Consider the following 19,425-nt stretch of genomic DNA (forward strand, 5'->3'; position numbering starts at 1 on the left):
ACACTTCTCACTTGTAGTTATCGGTGTGAGATTTGACATAGAATCGTGCATTAAATTATAAGACTAGTGAAATAAACACTCTGGTACCCAAAGGAAAATTGTCACTTTGGAAAGACTGTCTTTTGTTAGCGCTGGCGGAGTTATTCTGAGACTCCGATTACCGCTGTTTTAATTTGAATTGCCAATGTTAACATTTTTAGTCTGCACTAGAGCCTTATTTGCTATGTAGACAGACATCATAATAGGCAACAGACAGACACTTGCACGCCTTAATAACATTATTATATGGCATATATCTCTATATATATATTGCTGAACAGCATATTTATTAGGAAACTAAATTGTTCTTTATGTGAAAAGCAGTTCACATGGGCATGAAACCCGAACCAAATTCCTACTAACACCCCTGCGCCTTCTGGTGGCTTAACGATGTAGGGCAGGAATGTTCTAGAATTATCCTGAAGTAAAAATTCCCACTAACACCCCTGCGCCTCCTTGTGGATTAGAGGTGTATGGTCTAGAATTATAACTGGAAAACCAGCAATGATTAAAATGGCCGTCATGCCATGCTTTCACAGAAAATCACAGTACAGTTTACCTGCTGCAGTTTTAATATATATAGGCTTAATAGCCTATTATACAGTTACTATGCTTATATACAGTTATAACCCAGTTGTAGGATACAGTAAAATATATGCATTTAGTCAAATAATATGAGCACTGCCTGCAGTGTATTTATTTTGCAACCTTAACCAAAAATAACAGAAAACTTGGTTAAACGTGCAATAGGTTATGCCACTGATAACCTATTGCCAGCCAAAGCCTCATATATATATTATATATATATACAAAGTGTTTACACATATAATCAGTTCATACTGATATTATAGACAGTTATGCCAGCAAAAGCTTTATTATATATTATATATATATAAAACGTGCTGTATATCACAGTACACAGTGTACATTGTTTAAAGTGCTGCGCTGCTTGAACCCATGCAGCCTTTGCTGCTGCTATGGGTATTATTCCCCCTCCCCCCCCCCCCCCCCCCCTGCATCCCCATGTTACCTGCAGCGTACGGGGATCGGGTGCAGGGAGAGCAGGAGAGCCTGTATCTAGCGCCGGGGAGCCGACCGGAAGCTCCTTCTTTCAGCAGTACACAGTCTCCCTGTGTCTGCGGTGTTTCACTGGGAGAGTGGCCGGCGTCCTTGAGTGACGTGCGGCCGCTCTTTAGTACACAGGAGAGTGTCGGCGGCGTGCCGGGCCATCCGAGCAGTGAGAGCGGCCGGCGTCTGAGTGACGTGCGGCCGCTCTGTTTAGATGAGCGCCCGGAGAGTGCGGCATAGCGGTGCCGCATCAGAGCAGTGAGAGCGCCCGGAGAGTGCGGCATAGCGGTGCCGCATCAGAGCAGTGAGAGCGGCCGGCGTCTGAGTGACGTGCGGCCGCTCTGCTTAGTTCAGCCAAGGAGTCGGCGCTGCGTAGTGGTGGCGGGCCCTCAGAGCAGTGAGAGCGGCCGGCGTCTGAGTGACGTGCGGCCGCTCTGCGCGTATAATGTAAGGAGAACCTTTCTCATTCTAACCACTATCAGGTGGAACTTCATTGCTTCAGCGGGACCCGTCAGCGGCGTGCTCAGCGGCGGCCAGCTCCCTGTACAGTTAACACTCACACAGCAGGGCGGCAGCGTGAGCTGACCGCCCTGACCCCCTCACCATACCTTGTAGTGTCGTACTTCTGTAAGCTCCGTCCAGATTGTGACGGGGCTTCCATCCTGGCTGTGACGGGGCTTCTTACTGTAAGCACCGTCCAGTTTTCAGCTCTCCTCCTGGCTGTGACGGGCTTGTAATCTCCGTCCAGTTGCAGTAGGAGACAGTCTGCCTGTGGCTGTGAGGGTGCTCTTTGTGAGGACCGACACGCCATGCGCTGCCTTGTAGCGCCTGTGGCTGTGAGGGTGCTCTTTGTGAGGACCGACACGCCATTCGCTGCCCATGCAGCGGCACTATCCCGGACCCATGTTTTTCCAGAAACTGGGAAGGGATGTGCTAAGTGTAAAACTAAAAAGTAAAAATTTAAAAATAAAAATCCAAGTGTGGATATACCACAAGCCTTGTTCGTGCTGTGAGCACCGAAAAAACACTGAGGTCGTACACTGAGGTACTCGGGGATATGGAGGGGGGGGAGGGTCCTAAATTTAAATATTCAGTGCCCTTGTTCGGCTACGCCCGTCCATATCCCAAGAGTACTCCAGTGACCCCTAGTGGATGATAAAGAAACTCCCTTTTTTCGAAGGAGTATCATCATTTCTGCCATTACCTTGGTAAACACCCTCGGTGCCGTGGACAGTCCAAACGGTAGTGTCTGGAATTGGTAATGGCAATCCTGTACCACAAATCTGAGGTACTCCTGGTGAGGAAGGTAAATAGGGACATGCAGGTAAGCATCCTTGATGTCCAGGGATACCATGTAATCCCCCTCGTCCAGGCTTGCAATAACCGCCCTGAGCGATTCCATCTTGAACTTGAATTTTGTTATGTAAGTGTTCAAGGATTTCAAATTTAAAATGGGTCTCACCGAACCGTCTGGTTTCGGTACCACAAACAGTGTGGAATAGTAGCCCCGGCCTTGTTGAAGTAGGGGTACCTTGACTATCACCTGCTGGGAATACAGCTTGTGAATGGCCTCTAGCATAGCCTCCCTGCCCGATGGAGTCGTCGGTAAGGCTGATATGAGGAAACGGCGGGGGGGCGGCGCCTCGAATTCCAGCTTGTACCCCTGAGATACTACTTGAAGGATCCAGGGATCCACCCGTGAGCGAGCCCACTGATCGCTGAAATTTTTGAGGCGGCCCCCCACCGTACCTGGCTCCGCCTGTGGAGCCCCACCATCATGCGGCTGATTTGGAAGAAGCGGGGGAGGACTTTTGGTCCTGGGAACCGGCTGTGTGTTGCAGCTTTTTCCCCCTTCCTCTGCCTCTAGACAGAAAGGACCCGCCTTTTCCGCGCCTGTTTTTCTGGGGTCGAAAGGACTGTACTTGGTAATACGGTGCTTTCTTAGGCTGTGAGGGGACATGGGGCAAAAATGCAGACTTCCCAGCCGTTGCTGTGGAAACAAGGTCTGAGAGACCGTCCCCGAATAACTCCTCACCCTTATAAGGCAAAACTTCCATGTGCCTTTTAGAATCTGCATCTCCTGTCCACTGCCGAGTCCATAAGCCTCTCCTAGCAGAGATGGACAAAGCACTTATTCTAGATGCCAGCCGGCAGATCTCCCTCTGTGCATCTCTCATGTATAAGACCGAGTCTTTTATATGCTCTATGGTTAGCAATATAGTGTCTCTGTCTAGGGTGTCAATATTTTCCGACAGGGAATCTGACCAAGCAGCAGCAGCAGCACTGCACATCCAGGCTGAGGCAATAGCTGGTCTCAGTATAACACCAGTGTGTGTGTAAATAGATTTTAGGATAGCCTCCTGCTTTCTATCAGCAGGTTCCTTTAGGGCGGCCGTATCCGGAGACGGTAGTGCCACCTTTTTAGACAAACGTGTGAGCGCTTTATCCACCCTAGGGGGAGTTTCCCAACGTGACCTATCCTCTGACGAGAAAGGGAACGCCATTAGTAATTTTTTTGAAATCACCAATTTTTTATCGGGGAAAGCCCACGCTTCTTCACACACCTCATTCAATTCCTCAGATGGGGGAAAAACTATAGGTAGTTTTTTCTCCCCAAACATAATACCCTTCTTTGAGGTACCCGGGTTTATATCAGTAAGGTGTAATACCTCTTTCATTGCCTCAATCATGCCACAAATGGCCCTAGTGGACATTAAATTTGACTCATCGTCGTCGACACTTGCATCAGTATCCGTGTCGACATCTGTGTCTGCCATCTGAGGTAGTGGTCGTTTCAGGGCCCCTGACGGCCTTTGAATCGTCTGGGCAGGCACGAGCTGAGAAGCCGGCTGTCCCGCATTTGGCATGTCGTCAAATTTTTTATGTAAGGAGTCGACACTTGCACGTAATTCCTTCCATAAATCCATCCACTCAGGTGTCTGCCCCGCAGGGGGTGACATCACATTAATAGGCATCTGCTCCGCCTCCACATAAGTCTCCTCATCAAACATGTCGACACAGCCGTACCGACACACCGCACACACACAGGGAATGCTCTTACAAGGAGACAGGACCCCACAAAGCCCTTTGGGGAGACAGAGAGAAAGTATGCCAGCACACACCAGAGCGCTATAATAATACAGGGACTAACTGAATTATGACCCTTTATAGCTGCTTATTATATTAAACTGCGCCCAAATTTAGTGCCCCCCTCTCTTTTTTACCCTTGTAGACTGCAGGGGAGAGTCAGGGAACTTCCTTCCAGCGGAACTGTGAGGGAATAATGGCGCCAGTGTGCTGAGGGAGAAGGCTCCGCCCCTTTTTCGGCGGCCTTTCTCCCGCTTTTTTCTGTAATTCTGGCAGGGGTAATTACCACATATATATCCTCTGGGACTATATATTGTGGTTATTTTTGCCAGCCAAGGTGATATTATTGCTGCTCAGGGCACCCCCCCCCCCAGCGCCCTGCACCCTCAGTGACCGGAGTGTGAAGTGTGTATGAGGAGCAATGGCGCACAGCTGCAGTGCTGTGCGCTACCTTGGTGAAGACTGATGTCTTCTGCCGCCGATTTTCCGGACCATCTTCATGCTTCTGGCTCTGTAAGGGGGACGGCGGCGCGGCTCCGGGAACGAACACCAAGGACGAGTCCTGCGGTCGATCCCTCTGGAGCTAATGGTGTCCAGTAGCCTAAGAAGCCCAAGCTAGCTGCAAGCAGGTAGGTTCGCTTCTTCTCCCCTTAGTCCCACGATGCAGTGAGCCTGTTGCCAGCAGGTCTCACTGTAAAATAAAAAACCTAATTTTAAACTTTCTTTCTAGCAGCTCAGGAGAGCTCCTAGTGTGCAACCAGCTCGGGCCGGGCACAGAAATCTAACTGAGGTCTGGAGGAGGGGCATAGAGGGAGGAGCCAGTGCACACCAGATAGTACCAAATCTTTCTTATAGAGTGCCCAGTCTCCTGCGGAGCCCGTCTATTCCCCATGGTCCTTACGGAGTCCCCAGCATCCACTAGGACGTTAGAGAAAAGTTATAGTATTATCACCATCTTCTAAGAAATGTATTTGATCAAACGATTTATTGGGAATATCTGATCAAGGGGAGTAAATCTGTGCATCGTAATAGAAAATTGAAATCCATGCAAATATGCCACCATTAATACTGATCGCAGGACTCGTCCTGCTCATACGCAGATCGCCCACCATTGGATTGGTGTGTAAACCATCGGTTTATGTACTAATCGGAATTAGGCCCATTGCACACACTATGGGGTATATTCAATTGAAGTCAAAACTGCTGTCTTGTCGGAAAGACTGCAGTTTTCGACTTTTTCAGGTCGGAAGGGGTTCCGACCTATTCAATCCCCGGCTTTTTTATCCGACAAGTTGGGGAATAGCTGCCGATCCGCATGCTTCTGTCGGAAACGGGGCCAAATCAGACAGGTTTTAGCCCCATTTCCAACCATCTCAATCAGACTTTAAAAAAAGTCGGATAGAGATGAAGGTGCAGAGCGCAGCGGGGAGACGGGGGGAGAGCAGCGGCTACAGCAGAGTAGCCGGAGGATGGATAACCACTGCCGCTCACGGCAGCATCCTCCCGGCTCCAGCAAGTGAGGTCTCGCTTGCTGGAGCCAGGTGGACGCTGCAGTGAGGTCTGGCGGCGGTGCCCCATCCTCCGGCTACGCTGCTGTAGCGCTTCTCTCCCCCCTCTCAGCACCTTCATCTCAATCAGACTTTTTTTAAAGTCGGATTGAGAGGGTCATTGAATAGGTCCTGTCGGAATGGATCGGACTTGAATTGAATATACCCCTATAATGATGTGATATGCATAAATATGCATCTATACATACTATACGGTCATACCATCTATTCTGTAAACTACACAATATACTAACCTTGGCCATCTCCACTAGAAGAAAAAAAACCTGTTGCTGTCATAACACACAATATACTTACATTCACTGTAACACACAGACAAAACTTTAAAAAGCACCCCAAAAATTAGTATTCATATTTATTATACATGCAGGTGTGGGTGGGTGGGTGGGGGGGCAATATGTTGGGGTTTCAGACAGGTGACATGAGTTTATTTTGGATAGTATGTTTATTTTTACTCTATTTTTGTGTTTGAATACACATTTTATTTACAATCACTGGGGACAACCATGGGGACTAGGACTAAAGGCCCATACACATTAGACGATGTCGCTCTGTGAGCGACATCGTCTAACGTTTCCCCCTCCCGCGCCGGCCGCCTGTACACACTGAGCGATATGACAGCTCATATCGCTCAGTGACGTCACGCCCTCGCCAGCCCTGCATGAAGGTTGTGGACGACAGTCCACATCCTTCATGCATGCCCTACCGACAGCGACGATCGTTGCCGACCCGCGAGGCCGCGCATCGGTCGTCGCTGGCGGCATACACACTTGACGATAAAATGAGCGACGTCGCTCAAGGAGGGGGAAAATGAGCGACGTCGCTCATTTTATCGTTAAGTGTGTATGGACCTTAACACATCCTCCTCTATGATCGTTTAATTGACCATTTATTATTAGGAAAGGGGGATGCAATCATGCTTTAGACAAGCTGCTAAACATGGCAACAATATCTACAATGCAACTGTTGAAGGTTAGTGGACTTGGTGACAAAGGAGAGCTGGATGGAGAGAATACAATCAATACACCTAAGAGTTTTTTTTAGATACTGTTCTATTCATTTAAAAATTTTATTATAGGTCTGGATATATTAGTGTCGTACGTAATTACTATCCCATTCTAAAGACAGGACATTATTTTGTACACTCGCATTGTACTATATTCTGGTACGGGATTCAATTAGGAGACCACCTGTTTGGATCCACGGCAGTCACAATGCAGACGCTGGAATCCCGACAGGTGGTGAAATGCCGCCACAGGCTTTTCTCCCTCTCCCTCTATGGGCATCCACGGCTTTCTAGCGCTCGCCCCGCTGCCTGCATACTGGTGGCCGTGATCCCGCTGTCGGGATCATGACAGCCGGCATCCTGGTCGCCGGTAAAACATATGTATTCACCTGGTACTATATACAAGAAAAATAAAACTGTTTAAAGTATTTTGTCCCCCAGCAAGTTAAAATCTGATATGGTTGAGAAACCTCTCTTGGTTGCACCCAGACTACCAGGATGCTATTCATAATCAGTCTGTATAACTTGCAAATATATAAAATAAATAATAAAAAAATAATATACCATCCCAACGGTAAATAATTTCTCACTAAACAATTTTAACTATTGGAGGATAGATAAAGATTCAGGGGACCTAGGCTCGATATATTGGGCAGCATGGCCCTCGCTGGCAATATCGCCTGTCGGACCTATTGAGGATGTCACTGATGACATAGTGCATACACACTGGACGATATTGTGAACGATGTGTCCGAATCGGGCACATAGTACACGAGATCGTCGAAGACACATTTTTGGCAAGAACAGTTGTCTGATACTAGCCGAGTTGCACGGCTCACTTGCACCGAGTGACGTATTTGGGCTAAATGTACAAAGACATAGCTGTACATTGCTAAGCCTGATACATGGATGTTTAAGATTTGAGCTCAATATCAGACACAATGTTTTTCCTGGTTTTAACCAAGAGGTGAATAGAAATAGAAACATTCACTAGGGAATTAGCGACCATAACATTAACTATCTTTAGGGATGGCTATAGTTCCTCATTTTCTTTTACAAAATATTTTCCTTGCATTGGGTCTTCCGGTATGAGAGAAGTGCACAAATCATGTTCATATTTTCTCTTATTTTTTAATAATTTAATTTATACATATTTCTCACTCCTCAATCTATTCAATAAAAATGCGGGCTCATGCTAAGGGTTGAGATTATTATAGATTATCACCATTCTAAAGGATTAAATGCAATTCAATATAATTGTAATATATAGAAATATACTAGAACATTTGATACCCAAAAATGCTTGTATATAAGCATTTCATTACACACCATAAAGAGATAATTATATACAACAAATATCCATGTATATAAACATATGTATCTGTGGGATCCGGTTAGAATCCTGGCTGTCAAAATACGGAAGCTGGTATCCGATACGGGCAGGTTTAGGCCACAGGAATGGGGGTTTAGGGTAGGCTGCTAGAGATTAGGTTTAGGTTGCGGGAAGGGAGGTTTAGGGGGCCATTGGGGGAAGGTAAGTATACTTCCCTCCCTCCTGTTGGGATTCAATTAATTGGGATGCCGCGGTAGGTATTCCCCTCACAGACATCCTGACCACCATCACTGCGAACCCAAGCCATATCGGTCATTTGAAAAAACTAGTTGTAAACATTGCTAAACATATAATGGAGAAAAGGGTCTTTAATTCAATTATTGTAAAGGAATGTGATTAAGATCTAATTTATTTTACATGTTATTATTGAAGTATCTTTGTGCTCATTTATATACAAGTATAATGCTAACACTAATACTATGGATCTTAATGGATGGGCACCTTGAGAGGTATCAGCCAATTACCATACTTCTGATAATACCTATGTAGTAAGAACACGGACGTATCCAAAAAACAACTGATATTGCATCTGCAAGCCATACTTGCTATATTTTGATTGTCATTTGTATTTTTGTGTTTATTTGGTACATTTTTGTTATTATATCCTTTGCTTCAGTATTTATTTCCTTTTGTTAATTGTGTATATTCACCCTAGACCAGCAAAATAAAACTCCTTTGTAGTCTTGTGTGTGCGCACGTGTATATACACGTGTAGCTTTGTCCTCTAAATACTTTTGTATTTAATCTTTACTAACAAAAAAACCCCAAAAAAAACACTAAATAAAAAGTGGTCAATTATTTTATTGAATTTGAAGTTCATAAAAAAAAAGTATTAAAAATACAACTTGATACACTGGGTTAGTTAATAACACAACTGCATAAAGATAATGTGTAGATCATATTCAGCTACAAAATTGTAGCACTGGGGGATTAAAATGTCACTTAGGTTGCGTCAGAAGAGTTAAAACAACTACAAACTTTAGAGAGAATGACTCAGTATTGGAGCAGAAGGACTATCCTATACCTCTAGATACAAAGCAAAAGATGGTTGCAAACTAGCGCTGCTTTAAAATATTAAAACTTTAAAACGGGAACTTGAGAGGAGAGTGTCCTCATCCAGAACAACGTTCAGCTGTTTCCCCGTGACCAGAAAGACACTCACTTTATAGTTCTGTCTGGCTTTCCCATAAAGGTATCTTTCTGCCGGTAGGTATCAGGTGTATAATCATCTAAAAACTTCTTGAGGAAGGGGAGGGAATCCACGAAACGCGTTGAAGCTGCTGTCAGTGATTACATCTGACTGTCTATTCTGTTTTTATTGGATGAATAAAATCGTGCGTCTTTGAAAGAAATACCGGTCTGTCTGACTCCTGCCGTCTGTATCGTGAAGGACACAAAAGATACCTTTATGCGCACTCGAGACAGGACACTAATGTAAGTGTTATTCCATAAGCCTAGCTCGTTTTAGATGATTATACACCTGATACCTACCGGCAGAAAGATACCTTTATGGGAAAGCGAGACAGAACTATAAAGTGAGTGTCTTTCTGGTCACGGGGAAACAGCTGAACGTTGTTCTGGATGAGGACACTCTCCTCTCAAGTTCCCGTTTTAAAGTTTTAATATTTTAAAGCAGCGCTAGTTTGCAACCATCTTTTGCTTTGTATCTATTTGTCTTTTAGGGATTTATGAGGGAAAATCCCATGTGTTATAAACTAGCAGCTTTTCGTCTGGTAGCGCAGGGCTGCTTATAAAAAATTCCTTCCTTATCCTATACCTCTATCTATGAGAAGGACACTATTAATTTAGTCCTGCCAACAGTATACGATTAAGAGGGGATGTCCATTAGACTGTAGATTCCTGGCTACAATGTCCCTTGACAACCATCTCCAAAGGGCAAATGTCCATTCCACTTACTCACTGTATTGCAATTCGCTGTACCAGCTATTCATAACATAGTAAGTAAGCAGAACATTGCTGACAACTGCACCATGGCGATATATCAAGGAACAATGTACATGGAAAATAAAGAAATCAGTAGAACACTGTACTGTATGGGGAAAACACACAATCTTCAAATGTTAGGAATGATTCTAGACCGTCTCTCTGATCAATCCATGGGTGACAAAAATACAATAGATTGCTTCAAGGGGAGCTCAGTCTTTCCGGTCTCCTTCCTCTGCCACTGGGTCTGTAGGGGGTTCTTCCACTGTTCCACTGTTGGTCTCAGATCCAGTGTTACTGTCACTTGTGCCTTCATCAAGTGTGCTATCCACTGCCTCCTGCCCACTTTCCTTGTCATCAGGGGTTGATGTACCCTCCTCTCCATTCTGCTGGCTCTCACTTGTCTCTTCTGGAGGGGGTATAGATGGGGTTTCCACTGGAATAAGAAAACGTCTCTGTTATATTATGTGTAGAGGTTAGAGGTGAAATAAATTGATAGAATATATTTTTAAACAAACTAAAATGTCCTGTCCTATTCCCATTCGGAGTAAGGGAGAGGACGAGCAAGCTGTCAGTCAGGAAAATCTTGCCTCCTGGTACACATTCGTGCTAGCTCAGTGTAAACAATAATCCACCTGGCACTGTATTCACCTCTTTCACCGTCTCCTACTTCCAGCAAAGCAGAAGCCAGAGCACAAGAGGAAAACTAGAAAGAACAGCTTAATTATGAATGTACAGAACCTTGATCTATCAAATGCTTGCTACTTTGCTTTTCATAGTAGGAAAGAATTGCAGAGGTTAATTTCAACAAGTACTATACTAATGGTATTACATCAACTTGTTCTTCCTTCTTTCAGGCCATTCTACTGATGTCTGGTAAAAGGAACAAGCTGCTCAGTATTAGACCTTAAATAAATGTTGCAATAAAATAGAAATCGAGCAAGTAGAAAATAGACAGTAACAGTCTATCTATGGCTAGTCTCAGACAAGGCTTACTGAATGTGGTCTTTTTCCACTGGAGTATTTGCATGCTGCAGTTCCCGGACTAATAACGCATTTAGATGCACAATTAACACTAAATTCTATACCTGACAATTGTGTTTCAGAATTTACGTTTTCAATAGACCAATAAAAGTTGGTTGCAGTGGGTTAGTGCACATTTGAAAACTAAATTCAATGTTAGCACTACGATATGCAATGGGAGTTGTGGTTCAAGTAAACAAAATGAAGTGCCACCTTGTTGCCATTACAATCCATCATTGAACAATTAACATGGCTGCCCCAAGGCAAGATAATAAACTTATTATTATTATTAGCAGTTTCTTATATAGCGCAGCATATTTCGTTGCGCTTTACAATTAGAACAGTTATAGAACACACTGGGCAAAAAAACAGACAGACAGAAGAGGTAGGAAGGCCCTGCTCGCAAGATTAAAATCTATAGGATCATGTTCATACAGGCTTAAGCACACAAATGAATTGCTACAGTTGGACTATGTGTATAAACTTTAAATAAAGGACTCGATCTATTAATGTGCGGTCAGAATTTTAGAGCACTTGTTATAAAAAAAAAATGCACACAAATAAAACCAGACTGCACAATATATAAAATATCAAGATTCCTCTATTTGTGTTAAGATGAACTTTGCTACTTAGCCACGCTATGCGTCTTGCCAGACTTTTTCACAAGATATAGATCTGTTGCATCATTTATGCGACAAAAATTATGATGCACTGGTAACATGGACACAAACGCTGGCATCGCATGCAGCTGCCGTGTGCGACTGAGACGCTAACTTGTGTAAAAAGGAAAAAGACCATCCAGTATGCATGAGCTTGACATCATGGATTATTACGTTTAATCTAAAACTTTATACCAATTCCTTTGCACTGAAAATACTAATCCTGAACATTATAAGAAACTTTGGATGGTATCCAATTAGCCCCAATGCAGTTTTGGCCAATAAAAACAGCTGGTTATCGCGATTAAAGACCGATGGTCATTAGAGCGGTATCCAATTAGAAGCCATTTTTATCAGGTGAAAATGGACCCGTGATTGTGCGATAACACATGGGAATGAATACAAGTCCCTGATTCCATGTGTTATCGCGACTCCGGCAAGACATGTATTGCGGATTATGCTTCAGTTGCCTGAGGCAGCCGAAGCAAAATCCCCAATAAGTGCCGGCATCTGGGAAAGGAGCGCGCCACATAAGGGCTAATTGGATAGCCCCTGGCGATACAATTACCCACGGTTACTGACTGTGGGTAACTGGATACTCCCTTCTGTATGCCGTTATGTTGTGAATATAAAGCTAAAATTTAGGAAAAAATACAAAAATGTCTGAATCACTACCAGTTTGTGCCATGTGTCTTGCACCATATGGTGCAAAAGGATGGGTGTACATAACTGTATTACTGGGACTAGATGACTAAAAAGAAAAATCCTAAATTATCAAACCGTACTCAAGAGGGTTTCTCTCTATCTTTTTTTTTCCAGACAAAAAAAAACCCCCACAAGATAATTGTGTTATAGATGTAGCTGTATAAATTTGGTAATCTGTACTTTATTCTACAACATACCTATTGGTGTGCACACACCTGTCTCCATCGCAATCTCCTCTTCTTCATTTTTCTCCTCAGACTTTGCAGATTCCTGCTCTTCATCGACAACAGCTGCTGCAGCGGCAGCTGCCGCTGCTGCCGCGGCGGCGCTCTGGTTACGTTCAGCTTGCTCTGCTGCTTCCTTCTCTCGCTCTTCCTGACGTTTGCGAGCCTGTTCCTCTGCTTGAGCTATTTCTGCTGCAATTTTATCCATGTCAACCTCCACTTTGAGACTGCATAACTGTAATTAGGAAGAACAAAAAAATGGTCACTCAAAGACCCAATACTGCAAGGGAAAAACCTATGCAAAAACAAAGACATTATAATAAATATATACACAGAAATTCACACAATCGTACGTACATACATACACAGTCCTTAGGGATGCGGGACTCCAGATGTCTAAATAAAGTCACGTTAAAATGGCATAAGTAAAGGAAAGGTTTCAGGCCCTTTTATTGCGACATTTTTGACCAGACGAAAATGCTGCAATAAAGGGCATTAAAAGCGTTGCCTTTACTTATGCCCTTTTAAAGTGGCTTTATTTAGACATCTGGAGTGCTGCACCCCATGGACTGTAGACAGGCAAAGACTTGAAATCAGGACGACATGAGAGAATACATAGGGAACGCTGCATGAAGGTGTGCAACCATGAATCACTGAACCGCTAAATCCATTAAAGGTTCAAACTGTGGAATAGATAACGATGCACTTGGCACAGATGCAATTATCACCTATGGAGGAGTCGGAATTTTGCATAAATGGACAACATTTTCAATGGAATGCAGTTAATATACCGGCTGTCGGGATCCCAGTTCAGGAGACTGACGCCGGAATCCCGACAGCCAGTGAAATACAGACGTCCGTAATCCCAACAAACGCTCGGTATTCCCACTTGGCTGGTGGGTCCACGGCACTAAGTGGGAACAGAACCACAGCGCTCGCCACCGGGCCCGATGCGTGGAGAGCGCATGCTCGCAAGGGGACTGACTGCCTCTATTCTGGCAGACCAGATGCCATTGCAGTGACAGCCAGCATCCAGTCTGCTGGGATATCATATCTATCCCTTTTCAACAGTGTAACTATCATGCCATCCTGCAACTATTATTATGCACAGTGCGTTATCAGTCCAGCTTCCTTATGCATCTGACTTTACCAAATTTGTTGTGTGGAAACAATTTTATCTTAACATGTAGCTATCACAAAAAAAAATTGTAGAAGCATGTGCAAGAAATAAGTTACATCAATTAAATGGGGTATTACTCATTCAGATGACTCTCAGCTACCAAGAAATGTTAGTGGACAGTCTTTCTCCTCTTTACACCAATAATTACCCTTTTCAGTTCATTGTTGAAGGACTCCGTACTCTCCAAGAACTTTCTCTTCTTTTCCTGGTGACGATCTTCAATCTGTAGCAGCTCAGCCTCCAACTTGCGCTAATGGAAGAGAAATATGTATCAGGAGACAATGGAACTTTGTATATCTATTAGCACATTCAGAAGTCTTGTGCACTATACATTCAGTGACATTGCATGGGAAGAGAATGGCAGTGACCTAGAAGCAGAAAATGAAGCAACATCTGATAACAGGAGTTTACAGAATGTAATGCTAGCAGAGGCGTAACTAAGGCGGGGGCGGGGGGCTGGACAGGCAAGCGGGCTCGGCTCCTCTTCACTTCACGGAGATAGGCAGAGAGAAAGGGAGATTAACGGGGATAAGCAGAGTTGTGCAGCGGCTGATCCAGGAGTCCAGGACAGTATAAGTCTGAAGAGTCTGTCCTGGACTCCTGGATCAGCTGCTGCGCAACTCTGCCTGTCCCCGTCAATCTCCCGCGTCTCCTCCTCCCATGTCTCTGCCTGTACCCCTCCTTCTGGTCTTTGGCTAGCACCCTCCTCCCGCTTATGTTATATCCCCCCCATGGCCGCCTACTGTTTTGCTGGGCTGCGGGGTCTATGAAGGTACTGTTTGTAAGTGTGACTGCTCTCCAGAGCACCTCTTCTCATTTTGCTGCTGCTGAAATCTCTCCCTCCATTGCCTCTCTCCCTTGCGCTCTCTCCCCCCATATGCCTCTCTCACCTCATGCCCCTCTCTTCCAAGCACCCCTCCACTCTCCCTCCCAATGCCCCATCTCTCTTCATGCCTCTCTCTCTCCATACCCCCCTTGCTATCTCCCCCCATGTCCCCCCTCTAGAATACAGTATGCTAGAATGTGAATTTTGGCTCATTCACTGTGCTAGAATGTGAATTTTGGCTCATTCAGTGTACTAGAATGTGAATTGCGGCTCATTCAGTGTGCTAGAATGTGAATTGCGGCTCATTCAGTGTGCTAGAATGTGAATTGCGGCTCATTCAGTGTGCTAGAATGTGAATTGCGGCTCATTCAGTGTGCTAGAATGTGAATTGCGGCTCATTCAGTGTGCTAGAATGTGAATTGCGGCTCATTCAGTGTGCTAGAATGTGCATTTCGGCTCACACCGTGTGCTAGAATGTGAATTTCGGCTAATACTGTGTGCTATAGGGCGTAGTAGGGTATGCCGGCGGCCCGGCTCCCGGCTCCCAGCATACCGGCGCCAGAATCCTGACAGCCAGCATACCGACAGCTGGGCGAGCGCAAATGAGCCCCTTGCGGGCTCGCTGCGCTTGCCATGCTGCGGGCACGGTGGTGCACCACGCTATCTATTCTCCCTCCAGGGGGGTCGTGGACCCTCAAGAGGGAAAAAAAGATGTCGGTATGCCAGCGGTCAGGATTCTGGCGCCGGTATGCTGGCCGTCGGGAGCCCGGCCGCCGGCAAACAGAAGACCACCCGTGCTATAATGTGCATTTCTGCTCATACCGTATGCTAGAATGTAAATTTTGGCTCATACCGTGTGCTAGAATGTAAATTTCGTCTCATACCGTGTGCTATAATGTGAATTTCGGCTCATACCGTGTGCTAAAATTTGAAAGGGGCACCAGTACTAGATAGTATAAGGGGTATTACTACACTGAAGGACACGCCCCCTGTTGAGTGGCCACTCCCCCTTATCCAGAGCGCGCGCATGATTTCACCCTTCACTTTTCCATATCCCCCTTCAAAAATTACACTTCTTTGTGCAGGATATGATGATGATGATGGTAAGGTGCATGTGGAATTGAAAAGAATGTTCCCAGTATGACATGAAACAGCTGGCGTGTCATGTTGACACATACCATTTTCAGTGCCCACGCCCCCCTTCTGGTGTGTGGCCATGGATATTTTTTTCAGTGCGCGCTGGTGGCTGTTTTTTTTCCCGGGGGGGGGCACCATTATTGATCTTGCCCTGGGCTCCAGAATCCCTAGTTACGCCTCTGAAGGGTAGTGATTCAGATTATGAAATTATAACAGATTCTTTATCTGGAGAAAACAAGCAAGCACGGTATTAGCTCAATACACTGCCAGTAACTGTAAGCAGTTAAGATACCGCCGCACGGGAATCCAGTGATCACAATGCCAACGCCGGAATCCTGCACAGCGGTGGAATACCGGCGGTGTAGGTGATTCTCCCTCTATGGGTGGGAGAAAATAACCTGTGGCGAGCGCAGCAAGCAACCGTGCCCGCAGGCTGGCAAGTGCAGCGAGCCCGCAACGGGCTTACCAGCACTCGCCTCGCTGACGGCATACTGGTGGCCGGGATGCCGCTGTCGGCTGACAAACCAGACATCGGTAATTCACACCGAACCCCCAGTTACCACCAGTTCACACAACTATTTAATATATCTGAGGAGTTTGCCAAAAATCTATTTTTTTTTTTTTTAAATAACTACATCTGTAACAAAACAAATTATGTAATTTCCTAGTCAAGGGGTACAGCCAAGGACGTAGCTACCACAGGTGCAGGCAGTGCAGCTGCTATGGGGCCCAGAGCTGATAGAGGCCACCTTCCCTGTCAAAGTTTTTTCGCCATTGGGTGGTACGTAGGAGTTACTTTCAAACTTTTTCCTTGGGGCCTGCAATATCTAGGTATGCCCCTGGACCTGCCCATTGTAGTGTGATATAAAATGAACTGGAGGGCATTTTAATGTTATATAATATTAACCGGGGCACTGTAATGAGGTACAATATGAATGGGGAGCACTATATATCATAATGTGAATTGGAGGTACTGTGCGGCATAATGTGCACTGGCAGCTCTGAAATGTGACATAGGGTTTACTTAATCACTACTACGATTCATAAAAGAAACAAGGGCACTACTATGGGGCATAACATTAAATAAGGCTCTACTATGGTTCAGAAAATGAACTAGGGCACTATTATAGGGCATAAAATAAACAACTGCTGCAGAGAAGTGTCTCTCTAGAAGCATTGGGACGGGGGCCCCTTCAAAATGTTGCTACGGGGCCCACAAAGTTCTGGCTACTCCCCTGGGTACAAAATAAACATTATCTATACAACAAAACATGAAAATAAAAAGATGATGCTCTTAAAAATTATTGAAAACATTAAAAAAGACTTTCATGAGGCACACCTGATGCTCAATTTTGGGATATACAGATGTGTTCTCATATCACTGCTGCAGTCCGGCCAAACAGCCCCTTTTAGCACGCCAGGACCCATAAGACTCTGCTCGCTTCGACCGACTTTGTTTTCCTAAAATGTGTTTTAGTTGCAATGCAATGTAATTAGGATGCACCAGGAGACTGTCAGTGATCGCGCTGAGCCCCAAAAAAAGTGGGTCCCAGGGACCCCTCACTTTTGAAAATTGGGGTCCTACCGGTCTTTTTCTGGGTCCCATCGGAATGAAGGTTCTTTTAAACTTAATCTTGTTTGGACACTACAAAAGTGTTGCAAGCTGGGGTGATGGGGGTGACAATGCTGCTGGGCTGTGTAGCATTAGGCAGGAAGTGAATTGGTGTCCCACCTCCCAGACCGCAAAGCAGAGGGAATGCGCACCGAAGGCGCGCCACAAAATCTTAGGGGCGTGGCTTCGTGGGGAAGGGGCGTGACCACATAATAGTGCCAATTCACATTACACCACACAGTAGTGCCGTTTATACACATTGCACCAGGTAGAACCTCCTATGCACACTGCGCCAGGTAGAGCACTTTATACATATTGCGCCAGGTACAGCACGTTATACACTTTGCACCAGGTACAGCACGTTATACTCTTTGCACCAGGTACAGCACGTTATACTCTTTGCACCAGGTACAGCACGTTATACACTTTGCACCAGGTACAGCACGTTATACTCTTTGCACCAGGTACAGCACGTTATACTCTTTGCACCAGGTACAGCACGTTATACTCTTTGCACCAGGTACAGCACGTTATACACTTTGCACCAGGTACAGCACGTTATACACTTTGCACCAGGTACAGCACGTTATACACTTTGCACCAGGTACAGCACGTTATACACTTTGCACCAGGTAGAGCGCGTTATACACACTGCGCCCGGCAGAGCGCGTTATACACACTGCGCCCGGCAGAGCGCGTTATACACACTGCGCCCGGTAGAGCGCGTTATACACAATGCGCCCGGTAGAGCGCGTTATACACAATGCGCCCGGTAGAGCGCGTTATACACAATGCGCCCGGTAAAGCACGTTATACACAATGCGCCCAGTAAAGCACGTTATACACAATGCGCCCAGTAAAGCATGTTATACACACTGCGCCCAGTAAAGCATGTTATGCACACTGCACCAGGTAAGAGCACTGAGGCACACTGCACCAGGTAAGAGCACGGAGGCACACTGCACCAGGTAAGAGCACTGAGGCACACTGCACCAGGTAAGAGCACTGAGGCACACTGCACCAGGTAAGAGCACTGAGGCACACTGCACCAGGTAAGAGCACTGAGGCACACTGCACCAGGTAAGAGCACTGAGGCACACTGCACCAGGTAAGAGCACTGAGGCACACTGCACCAGGTAAGAGCACTGAGGCACACTGCACCAGGTAAGAGCACTGAGGCACCCTGCACCAGGTAAGAAAACTGAGGCACCCTGCACCAGGTAAGAGCACTGAGGCACCCTGCACCAGGTAAGAGCACTGAGGCACACTGCACCAGGTAAGAGCACTGAGGCACACTGCACCAGGTAAGAGCACTGAGGCACACTGCACCAGGTAAGAGCACTGAGGCACACTGCACCAGGTAAGAGCACTGAGGCACACTGCACCAGGTAAGAGCACTGAGGCACACTGCAGTAATCACCGTCGTCCTCCTCCTCCACCCCCCCCCCCCCCCAGGCCGTAGCAGACAGAGGGACACAGACAGGGAACGCACCACACGTGCAGGGATCGGCGTCCTCCGTGATCTAGTGGGTAAAGCTGGGCAAAGTGCCTGGGGCTTCCCGCGGTGCCGTCTGAGGCAGTGGCCGCGCTACCGCTCTTGCCTTTGATGTGTTCTCTCAAAGCAAGAGCGGTAGCGCGGCCACTGCCTCAGACGGCACCGCGGGAAGCCCCAGGCACTTTGCCCAGCTTTACCCACTAGATCACGGACTCTGATCCCTGCACATAATTGCCAGCACCTCTCAGAGTCCCTGTGGCAACCCCCCGTCCCCCATCCGCACTATAAACTTACGGACACCGAGTCACCCTTCCTCTGCAAGCAGCCTGGCGCCAAAGAGGAGGGGAAACTGGCTCCACCTCCTCTTTATATCATTCAGCACGGGGCCTGCATGTCAGTTAAACAAATCCCCCTTACAGATTGGCGGAATGAGGAGCGCGTCCCCGGGGACCCGCCCACTTT

General features: G+C 46.1%; 1 protein-coding gene across 6 annotated transcripts in view; it reads right to left on the reverse strand.

Moving 5' to 3' along the window:
- Positions 1-8,941: 8,941 nt before the first annotated feature.
- Positions 8,942-19,425, reverse strand: part of SMARCE1 (SWI/SNF related, matrix associated, actin dependent regulator of chromatin, subfamily e, member 1) — a 111,230-nt gene continuing 100,746 nt past the window's right edge. For 5 of the 6 annotated variants that reach the window (XM_063959795.1, XM_063959798.1, XM_063959793.1 and 2 more), the window contains 3 exons: positions 14,042-14,143; positions 12,687-12,948; positions 8,942-10,538 (listed from right to left, as the gene is read on the reverse strand). In XM_063959795.1, the coding sequence (XP_063815865.1) occupies positions 10,315-10,538; positions 12,687-12,948; positions 14,042-14,143 (588 nt within the window). In that variant the 3' untranslated portion in view covers positions 8,942-10,314. The remainder of the gene's footprint in view (positions 10,539-12,686; positions 12,949-14,041; positions 14,144-19,425) is intronic. The other variant, XM_063959797.1, reaches the window with a different exon arrangement.

Source organism: Pseudophryne corroboree, chromosome 3 (genome assembly GCF_028390025.1).
Source record: "Pseudophryne corroboree isolate aPseCor3 chromosome 3, aPseCor3.hap2, whole genome shotgun sequence".
Classification (NCBI taxonomy): domain Eukaryota; kingdom Metazoa; phylum Chordata; class Amphibia; order Anura; family Myobatrachidae; genus Pseudophryne; species Pseudophryne corroboree.